The 12102-nt window shown below is 30.6% G+C and overlaps 1 protein-coding gene across 1 annotated transcript in view; it reads left to right on the forward strand.

The window, feature by feature from the left end:
- Nucleotides 1-12102, forward strand: part of LOC118200141 (agrin-like) — a 565036-nt gene that overhangs the window by 276475 nt on the left and 276459 nt on the right. The window contains exons 5-6 of the mRNA XM_085810645.1: nucleotides 1836-2051; nucleotides 4080-4295. Of these exons, the coding sequence (XP_085666771.1) occupies nucleotides 1836-2051; nucleotides 4080-4295 (432 nt within the window). The remainder of the gene's footprint in view (nucleotides 1-1835; nucleotides 2052-4079; nucleotides 4296-12102) is intronic.

Genomic DNA, 12102 nt, shown 5'->3' on the forward strand with positions numbered 1-12102 from the left:
AAATATAAGAACTACTAACTAACTAAATTTAAATAAAAGCTAAACTTTGAATACATTAAACAGATGATTAACACTAAGGTTCGTCTTTCAGATTATTACGTATGTAGAACGCAAACTGTGGAAAACTACATTTCATTAATTCAATTTGATAATCGTTTTAAGGTAAAATGGTATCTATCAAACTAAACAGATTAATTGTAGATGTACTTACTTTTAAAAATTAACAAGTTCCATTGCTTTGAAATTTGTTATCAACACCCACGTATGAGCAAGAATAATACTATTCTGTAACGAATTCATAATTAGAGAAATAAACAAGTCTATGCATGAGGTTCTTTTATATTCCTGTTCAAACAAGTTCAAGCAGCTGTTCGCCTGCATGTTATTCTATACAGTGACAGCCTTAAATATTCTGAGTTAATTTATTAATAAAATAATTTGTTAATTTGCATAATGTTTTTCGAAGTTAAGGAAATTGTCATGTAAGTTTATATAGTATATTATACATTCCGTAAAATTATGTCTCTGTAGGCCACGGCAGCAGATATAGACTGTCATAATGAATGTTTTAATAAAGCGTCACCGTCCATTTCTTCCTGGGATCCATATCCTTGGAGTCTTTTAATACTATGATATCACAGTTTCACAAAATGGATCCCGTGATTTTCCATTCTCTCGTGAAACGTCTATAACATACACTATGTATTGCATTTTTTATTATTTAATTAAATATCTCGCTCTGTTTTGTTTGTTTTCGTTAGAATTAAGGACTAAAATTATTTTTTGTTTTCAGACATAAACGGTATAAATAAGAACTATAAGCTTTTAGCGAAAGAGAAAATAGATACGTGTAAATTTCGATTAACTGGGTATTTAACATATCATTACTTTTCTCACACTCGCTGCCAAAATGCCAGCACCGAATTTGACCTCCCGGACAAACGTCCGGGTTGTCGCCCTCAGAGCGGGTCCTAAACAGATGCAATTTAGATCACATCACCCACCACTAAATGCGTTTTTCATTCTCTCAATAGAAAAATGAATCCCAACCACAACTCCATTCTACACTCTGATGTGAATTTTTCCAATACTCCTGAAAGTATGTTACGAAGAATAGACGTTCCTTTAAATTTAAAATTTAAATTGCATGATAATTTGTGTTTATTTATTATGCAAAACTCTCTTTCTTTTTATACCTGCAAAGAAGTGTACACTACATTGTAAAGAATCATAGCTATTAAAATTTGAAATAATGAACAAGACCTTTCTTTATTAACTTTATTCAAACTGTCTCCATATATAAAATAACAAAATAAAAGTGTTAAAATTAAAAATTTTTGTACTGTGTTTCAAGAACTAAACTATTACTGATGCTTATAAATTATTGTCTGTCATAAACGTTATTAGGTATTTTCTTCCTCTTTACTACATGCCTTCATGGTGTAACGGTTAGCACACTCGGTACGTATTCGAGAGGTTTAGGTTCGAGTCCCGGCGAGAGAATTGAACATTATTCCTGTCTTCTACTTCAAAAAATCCTAATGACTCTACAATGTGTTCACAATAAGTAAATAAAAACTTAAATATCCGAGAGAAACTGCGACTCGGAGTAAAAAAAAAAAAAAGAAAATATTATTAAAAGCTTTCTTTCTTTTTTTACAGTATGAGCGCATTCTCAGAATCTTAGTTCACCTTTTAGCCAAACGAAGACATGTCCTATAGAAAATATATCTCTTTTTGGCTCAGCTTCTTATTTTCGTCCATGTCACATTCTTTAATATTTCCAGCTGATATTTCTTTATGCTATAATTACAATCGCTTTTTTTCTTCATTAGATCCCTGCGAGGGCATAGAATGTCCAACATCTCAAATTTGCCAGTTGGATGAGCACAGAACACCAATATGCCGTTGCAATTCTGTTTGCTCTCCTGATTTTCGACCTGTTTGTGGATCGGATGGCAAAACGTATACTAATGAATGTACTTTGCGAGTGGAGGCTTGTAAGTTACGGAGAAGCATTAGGATTATTTATACTGGAGAATGTTCCAGCGGTAAGGCTTGTTTTATTTTTAGGTACAGTTTTTCTTCTTTGTCGCTAGTTATCTTGATAAAATATTTTCATAAAATAATAGTGTATGTTGCTTTATGAAACATTCTCATATTTCGCCATTTTCTTGCTGAAGAAAACATCTATAATAAACAATCTGATGTGTACACCATATGACTTCCTTGTATGGAATATTAAATTATAAGCAATTTTCCCACCTTTTATTTAAACATATTGAATTAACAGTTAACGAATTTTGAATTAAATCTACTTCGCCGATAGCGCTTAGAAAACACTAGAATAAATGCACTCTTTTAAAGTTCACTATATTTATTTATAGTGACACTTTGGCGCTACGTTCACTTGCATGCACATTCATTTTAAAACTCAGAGTGCACAAAAATTATATCATCTGGAAAATTACCATATAATGCTCATGCGCTACTAATTAATTCAGTTCTCACTTCGCTGCAACGCAACAATACGTAAAATTCAAAATATTTTCATTGAAATTTTAGAGCTAAAAATAAACATAAAAACATAAACATAAAAACACAAAACAAATACAATTAAAACAATTAAAAACATTTGTTACAATTAAAGTTACAGTTTCTATATAAAAATAAGCTAATAACTTAAATGTTAATTCTATAATGAATTAAGCATAATTTAATTCGCAATAATAAAAGATGTTACTTTGCTTTTGGGAAGCTTAGTTTCTCTAAACTGGCAACAAATCCACTATTCTGGTACGTTTTAAATATAAACAAATACGGACGGCATACTAATCAGAAATTATTCTTAGCAGCACTTAAAAAACCTTTAAATTGTTGATAATTATACACTCATTGCATATAGGTTAACTAAAGGCATAAAAACCTCAACCGGAAGATAAGTACAATATAATTCAATCATTTTTAGAGCAAAAAATGCACACTTTACAATTATATAAGAATAAAGTAACTAAGATTACTGAGTCGAGTAACAGAATGGACATAAATATACATATATTTATATATTTTTGTACGGCCGATTGCAACGAAAATACGAGGTGCACATCTGCATGTTATAGCAGTCCTATATCCAAAATTTCAACGTTCTGAGGTTACTTACTCGTTTTTGAGTTATACGAGATACGTACATACGTACGTACGCACAGATGCCATGAAAACGTCTCTTTAGAATTAATTTTAAATCAGTTTTATAATTCTTTTTTGGGGAAAGGCGTCTTTTATTCTATTCTTACGTACAGATGTCACGAAAAAACATCGTTAAATTGCATTCGATAGCGATGAAAATGGATATTTTCGTTGAACTATGATGGCTGAAACTTTTCGCGATTAGAATATTTCCTTTTTACTTCGTACAAGGAAGTAAAAATTGCAAGGAATTACATCTGCCATCTTAAATTCTTTTGCAGGATAATATGTGAGATATAAGTCTTGAAACATCAACGTCCCGACTTCTTCTCTGCAATTGGTATTCAAACCAAAAATAATGTAATTGCTCTTCTCTTTCATTTAGTGATTGATTAGTTTATAAATTAGCGACAGCCCAACTATGGTAGTTTGTGGTTCTGGGCACATTGAACTTTCAGCAGACCCAAGTGCTACTTCACACGTTTTAAAATCGGAGGCTATGTTAAATTAGAGAACAGAATTGTAATCCTTTAAATTCTAGACTGTAGTTTCATGCCTTGTGAGCCTAGATTGTAAACAGGCCTTACAACTATGGTTCTTCTGCTCTTCTCTCCACTCATTATTAATAGAGAGAGTGTAAAAGATTAAGATATTGTTACCATGTGCTCTTAGGTTAGAATGAATAACCCATTGTAATTTTGTGCAATGTAAATTGTAATGTACCGTGTAAAAATATAGTGCCTGCTTTTAAAGATACGACCTGTACTCTGCAGCTAATATATGTGCACTGATTTTGAAATTTATCTATAAAAATGATTATACTCTAGAAGTTTTACTTTAAAAATTTATCTTGAGTGTAAATAGTCTCGCAATTGAAATTTGATTTTTTTCAGGAGCAAATCCGTGCGAGATTCTTCAGTGTGGCCCTTATCAAGGCTGCGATATTGACAGACACGGTAAAGCCACATGTCATTGTGATGATACCTGCGAACTTGTAGTGAGGCCAGTGTGTGGTTCGGATGAGCAAACATATCAAAATGAATGTGAAATGCGAAGACAAGGCTGTTTACAAAAGAAGTCCTTAAAGCTGGCATATAGAGGAGAATGTGGTAAGTTTAGTTAAGTTTCAGTTGTAAAAACTATATCCCTTAAAATATCTTTGTTTAATATTTTTATTTTTGCATTTGGTTATTTTATATCAAAGACTTCCTTAATAATTTTCTCTTCAGTCTATTAAGCAGAGAGTAATTCAATGTTCGTTTCAGTAGATTTACAGCGCAAAACTATTCAAATCATAATACATTGCATTTATCTCACCTCTTTGTGTCTCAATTTTCTAATCCACATATTGTTAATGGTCTGTGCTTTATAAAATCCGATATTAGCATCCATAAAACTAATTATTCTTCCGCTGCTGTAACATAAAGAGCTCATATAAGTCACAGATTAAGGCTCATCTACATTTCGGTACTCTTAGCTCTGATGAGATCTTAAACAAAACTGTTATCATTGTGCAAAGAAAGTAACATTTACTTCGTTTTCTCACTAGATAACAACTTATCACTTACTCGACTCAAATAACATTCATTCATTATTCTATTATTGAAAAAGAAGACTTTGTTACTGTTATTATCACTTAATTCTTGTACTCCTGGAGAAAACAACGCATAGTTCAATCTTTTTTACTCATGGCAATAGATGTTAATTAAAACTATTGAGAATCAGTTAGTATCCATCATTATTTCTTTTTATATTTCTTAGTCTTAGATTTAATCACGTTAATTTCAGTTGATTAAATAGTAGCGGGATATTGAAGGAATAATATTTAGAAGTTAAATAGTATTGAGCAAAGAGAATAATATGAATTATTTAATAAGCTGCGTTTGTTTATAAGTCATAATATTCCTGACAGTTGGTGTTATCACATTTATAGAATGAATGGTAGAATGTAAAGAAAAATGTAAGGGTTTTGAAATAAATAGTTTGAAATATTGGATTTTAACGAAAGTTTCCCGCCACCGGAAATATCGTCTGCGCAAACAATTCACGTTGGCTTGTTTAATCAGATTTGGTCAAACGGCTTTTGCCATTTGAAAGAAACAGACTTGCTTTAGAACACTGAATTCTGAAATTTGTAAAACAATATAGTAAGCATTAAGTACAAGGTATCTGAAATGTAACTATCACGCTGCCAAATTAGAACGATCATTTATTGCAATTCCGTTGCAAAACTTCAGCTACGAAAAAGGTAAAACCTTCGATTCCTGTACGCCTTACTAATATCAACCAGTTGATATTAGTAAGGCGTACAGCGAGATGGTAGTCCATGCTGACGAGGCTATCAATGAAAAACGTCGAATTGAATTCCGGCTTTTGCCACACCCACCATATACCCCCGACATCGCTCCATCGGACTTCTGTGTTTTCTCACACCTGCAGCTACATCTTACTTGCTGGTACTATCTTACACTCTGAGCAGGACGTCTGAAATGAGGTTGACATGTTTTTCGACTCGCGGACACCAAGTTTCTGGGCCGAAAACTTTGAACATCTACCCAATCGTAGGCAGAAAATCATAGATAATGGGTGGTGATTACTACCCGCACTAAATGTACTTTTTTCATGTTTTTCCTAACTTCTTTAAGAATGTTTTTTGCGGGAAACTTCCGTTATAACCAAATAATATATCAAATTTTGCTCTTACGAAGAATGTTCACAGTAATGCTATATGTATAACGATAGAAATTTGTTGTCAAGTCGGATCTTAGAAACAGTTTTTATAGTTCTCTCTGTTTCATGGAAGTTCTCATAAAAAGAAACACAAGACGGATAATTGCTCTATAAAATAGTTAGTTAAAAATAGATAACAACGCTGAATACTTTAGTATTATAAATATTAGTGTTTTATTCTTATTCGATTACTTTTGAAACTGTCACGCTCCTAAAAACGTCTCAATGCCATTTCAGTCCATTAACTCTTCATTGTCATGTACCGGATATTTATGGTTGGAGTTGAGGGGCAGTGCTTTACTAAGTATTAGAGTGTTAAATTTGACATAAATGTTACAGTATGTAATTATATATTAAAAAATGTATAAGGAACGCTTATGTAGATAAGTAGCAATAGCAATATTTACAAGTGAAAGAATCTTTTTAAGGGGTAATATTTAAAGCCGTTTACGTCATGATTTATAAGTCTTTTTATTTTTCAAAGTTTTTTATTGCTTTTCATTTAACTCCGTTTTTATATAGGTTAATATTGTCGAAGTTTCTAAATGTAAATGGGTGAGTAATTTTTTAATCTTTAAAAATTAAATTACAGAAAATAAAAAATAGAAAGTACATAATACTACATATCATTATGCAAAAATGAATAAAGATGTTTACAGACAAGAAATGCGTTATGCGATATTACAGTCAAGAAATGCATTATTATGTAGGTTTGTATGATAGTGTATAGTTTTGTATGACGTCATTTTTCCGTTGCGTTGTTTTCGCTCTGACAATTTTCATTCGAGATTTTTGGACATACACCTGATAAAAGTCCAATTTTACTCTGAGTCGAATAATGTTTCTGAATTGAGGAGCAATCAGTTGCTTCACAGAAGTCTTTAGCTTCAAGGTGACATTTCAATTAACCACAAGTTTGATTCGCAGTTGCAGGAAATTTAGTTTGCTGAAGAACTGCAAACGCTTATTCAATTTATAGCTTTTAATGATTGTATTAAAATGTATTTTAATGAATTCTTAAAAATTATCAGAAGATTCATAAAAGAATTTCTTTGAGCCGTAATAATTATAATAGAATGAAAACTCAGCGCTGTTTCGAATAGTGTTCATAAAAATATATTTTCATGCTTATTGTTTACACACTTTAAACCTGCTTTAGTTTAATTTGAAATACTTGAGAGATTTTTGTAATGAAACAATTTTATTTGCTTTCGCTATCTTGCAATGTAAGTCCCAGTTGATATTATGAATCGCGAAAATATACGAGGAAAAAAAATTCTGCAAGCGAAAGAGTCTGATGAAAGAATTTAAAAAATTTGTTCATGGGAAAATGTTTATATCTTCTTGAAAACTGTGTCTTAGAAATCAGCAGTTATTAACGACGTTGGGCGACAAATTTTTATTTTACATTTACGTACGTGCTTTCATGGAAGTGAATTTAAAATGATTTAAAACAAACAATGTAAATTTGCTGCGCAGTATATGATCTCATTTAAGGTTTTGAATTACTGAGGAAAGAAAATTTTAGAATTCTAAACCTTTGTTTGATTAATTTATCTGTGAAACTTGTATAATAACATAAAATAAAAAGTTAATGAAATGCCATGGTTCAAGTTTAGTGCGCAATTAATCTAAATGCAAGTGATATTGACAATTCAATAAATTGAAAAGAAGATTAAAGTTTGAAATTATCTTCTTTGTAATTTATCAAACTGTCTATATATCTTGTATTTACATTAACTGCGCGCAAAACTTAAACTATAGTATTTTCATTTTATGTTTCACACACGATAGAAATAAATGTAAGAGAATGCAATTAATGATATTTTTTTTATTATTCTGGGTTTTCGTGCTTCTGATTATTATAACTTTGTGAACATTAATAAAATTGATATTAGTCTCCTTTATAGATTAAATTGAAATAAAATGCAGAAATACTATTAGGTAACTAGAAACTTGTTTTACTATTTCAAATATCGCGACCAAACTAAAATGATAAATTTAGATTAAAGTGCGAAATCGCTAGCATTAGCTAAACGAAAATTTTAGCCGTCTTACAAATAAAGAAACATGAATCTCAGCAAATTAAAAAATATACAATATTTATTTTGAATATATATAGTTAATTTTCGAATTGCACAGAAGATCACTTAACGGATATACAAAACACCAATCATTGAAATGTTTGTTTTCCTTCCTATTGAAGATTAAAATTCGATTTGAAATCCCGCAAAGAAAACAGCTAGCTGAGGAAAATCTTTGAATACTGGGAGTTTCCTTATCATACATAAACGAAAACTAGCTTCATCTGGCTTTGAAAGGATGCAAACTTAATGAAAATCCTATCAAAAATCCAGTTATCCGAACTAAAGTTCAGATTTCTTCGAAGTCAAGCAAATTAAGTTTGCTGTTAGTTTTGATTTTAATTCCCCCCCCCCCCCCGAGATCAGAACAATAAGAAGGGAGAAAAAATCTGATGTGTACACTACATCACTTCCTTGTACGGAATATTAAATTACACGCATTTTTTCTTGCATTTCATTTAAACTGATTGGATTGAATTAAATCTGCTTCGTCGATAGCGCATAAACCACAATAGAATAAATGCATTCTTTAAAATTCACTCGATTTGTTTACCATAGCGACACTCTGGCGCTAGGTTCACTTAACAGTATTATATTTCGTTCACATTATAACTCAGAATGCACAAAATTTATATCATTTGAAGAATTATCTAATCGTTGCCACATGTTCTATTCAAATACAATAAATCTAGAACGATGTATAAAAGAAATTAAGCAAACAAAACAAAAAAAAGAATAGTTTTTCACAGACGACTCAGTATTTCTCTTTTAATTAATTCAGTTCTCACTTCGCGACAAGGCAAAAATACATAAAAACTCAAAATATCTGTATTAAAAATTTTGAAGTAAATCTTAAACACTTATTTCTTTGAAAAATTCCAAAAAGGACTAAGCATGATTTAATTCACAATAATAAATGAAGGCGTTACCTTTGTTGTTGCGAATCTTAGTCTCTCTAGATTCGCAACAAATCTACTATTCTGCTGTTCATGTTATTTAAAAATTAGGCTTAACCGCACTTAAACAGCTTTAACATTTTTGATAATTCTACGAATATTCCTTGTAGATTTCCTAAAGGCATAAAAACTTTAACCGGAACAACATAATTCAATCATTTTTAAAGCACAAAATGCACAATTTACAAACGTATGAGAGTAAAGAAACTGAGATCACTAAGCCGGGTAACAGAGTGGATATATATATATATATATATAATTTATTTACTAAAAATTATATGTATATAATTTATTTACTAAAGAAATATTGATTATATTATCTCCTGATATTAATTTTAGTAGACGTATTTAAAAAGAGTGAACCCAGAGTATATTTTTATACTTTTGGTGCCGCCGATTGCAACCAAAATACAAGGTGCTCACCTACATGTTATAGCAGTCCTATATACAAAATTTCAACGTTTTGAGGCTACTCGTTTTTGAGTTATGCGAGATACATACGTACGTACGTACAGACAATACGAAAAATTCTCTTCAGAATTCATTTTAAAGCAGTTTTATAATTTTTTTTTTTTTTTGATTAAAAGAGTCTTTTATTCTGTTCTTACGTACAGATGTCACGCGAAAACATCGACTAATTGCATTCGATAGCGGTCAAAATGGATATTTCCGTTGAAATATGCTGCCTGAAACTTTTCGCGATTACAATACTTCCTTTTTATTTCGTACAAGGAAGTAAAATGATTGAGCTATGCGTTGTTTTTTCTAGGAGTATAAGAATTACGTGTATTTCAATCACAGTTAAAATATGAAATGTAAAATTTTATGTTGATATTTTTTTCGCATTTCTGTGTTCTTCAAATTTCAAATATTAATTTTGAACGATTTAAGCTAATAATTGTACTAATTGGTTTCTTTCCTTTTTACTTCCTTGACGAAGTAAAGGAAGTATTGTAAGCACGAAAATTTTAAAGTATCATATATATTTCAACAAAACTATCCATTTTGACCACTATCGAATGCAATTTAACGATATTTTTGCGTTTATTTGTACGTAAGGACAGAATAAAGGATACGTTTTCTCAGAACAAGTTGTACAAAGGATTTAAAATGGATTCAGAAGAGATTCTTTCGTATCGTTTGTACATATGTATGTATGCATCTCCATTACGCAAAAGCGAGTAGCCTTAGAAACCTGAAATTGTGTATATAGGACTGATATAACTTGTACTCGTGCACCTCTCATTTTGGTTATATATTTTCATTATATATATATATATATATATATATATATATATATATATGTACCTAGTCTGTTACTCGGCTTCATCAGCTTAATTTTGTTTCATTCTTACATGTTGGTAAATTCTTCATTTTTTGCTTTAAAAATGATTGAATTAAGTTATTCTTATCTTGGGGTTGAAAGTCCTGAGGTCTCTGTATTGGCTCTCAAAATAGTTTGATCTTTAATTACAAGGTATCCATCCAGTCGACGGTACTATACTTGGCTCCCGAACTGTATACGATGGACAATAATTCGTCACAGCTCGTAGAAAAGAGGTCGTCCCGTCTCTCAATTGTTACTTAGCTGCGTGTGTTTAAGAAGTCAAAAATGTTTTTCTCCATGTAGTATGTATCTCCATTACGCAAAAGCGAGTAGGATTAGAAACCTGAAATTGTGTATATAGGACTGATATAACTTGTACTCGTGCACCTCTAAACATGACTGACTAAAACAAGAACTGGCATGAATTTCCTATTTCTGAACTCTTCATAGTGCTTATAAGTTTATTAAAAGCATTTAAAACGTCATTTTTAATCGAATTTAAGCCGGCATTGCTTATAAGCCGATCTCAGGAAATCGAAAATGAGAAAACAAAAATGAAATCCTAATCATACTGACCATGTTAATGATACCAGTTTCAATCTGGGATGCATTTTTTAAATCACGAAAAAAGTAGAAAACAATTCGTCAGTTTGAAATCGGATAAATACTTTAAATGGTAAATAATTTTTAACATAATTATATTTGGTTAGCAACAATGAAAGTCAAAATCAACAACAATCAAAATTTAAAGTTTTTCGCATCGTGCTTTTATTTTGAAATTTATTTTTCTTGTATCATAGTAAGATTTTCACGTAGATACAGGTAAAATATTCTGTTTTAAAATACAAAAATCTGAATTGTCGTCAGATGTGTAAAAATAAAGTGTTCGGCTAACTATTATAAAACGTCGTTTAAAAGAGTGACATGAATCTTTCTCTTCATCCAATATGCAAAAGAAGCTCCATTCTATACTTCATGTGTATTCAAATGAGGACCTGCAGCCAAATGTCATAAAAACCTGTTCAATGAAGGGCATAGAATATCTAGCTTATGCATTATGCAGAGATATCCCCTAAAAAGTATGTACTTTCATGTCTATACAAACCACTACTTACGGCTGCCATGGAAATCTTTTCAACCGAAGAAATAAAACATTTAACTTCATTTAGTATGCAGAAGAAAGACATAATCTTAAACTGCTGGTGAAAGCGAAGACAATATTCTTCGATCGCTAATTTAATTTATGATAATTGGAAGATAAATATGCAATAAGGGAGAAATATAATACAATGATTCAAAGCCTTAGAAAAGTTTCGCGCAAAATTAGTTCTGATATATTCGACTACAAGAAGATAAATACGTTTAAATTTCAGATAGCGTATTTTGTTTCTGTGCTTTCATGAATAGAAATAAGTCTTAACCAAGGCATTTTAATCGAGTAGTTTAGATGATAGTTTTTGACTTTTATTTAGGACTTTCATTTCTTTTGAATTCGAACTGCAGCATGTAACATTTGTACAAGAAAATTTAAAGTAGTAATTTTAAATATGTTTATATTAAACAGTTTAAATTATTATGGATTTGGGTAGAATGAGTATTGAATCATTGATAATGTTGTAGTCTTTATTGCACGTATAGGTTCAGCGTGATTTAGGAATAGAAGTATTATATTTGACTACTAAATTTCTCCATTTTAAATATTCTACACTTATTTATGTAAAAGAAATCAATAATTAAATTTATAATAAATATGAATTTAAATTTGAATAATTTACAGAAAAAGTCCTTTTACGGATAAAAGAACTTGAAATTTTCCATA

This window comes from Stegodyphus dumicola, chromosome 2 (genome assembly GCF_044657685.1).
Source record: "Stegodyphus dumicola isolate Sdum_Otavi_A_Nest chromosome 2, ASM4465768v1".
Classification (NCBI taxonomy): Eukaryota; Metazoa; Arthropoda; class Arachnida; order Araneae; family Eresidae; genus Stegodyphus; species Stegodyphus dumicola.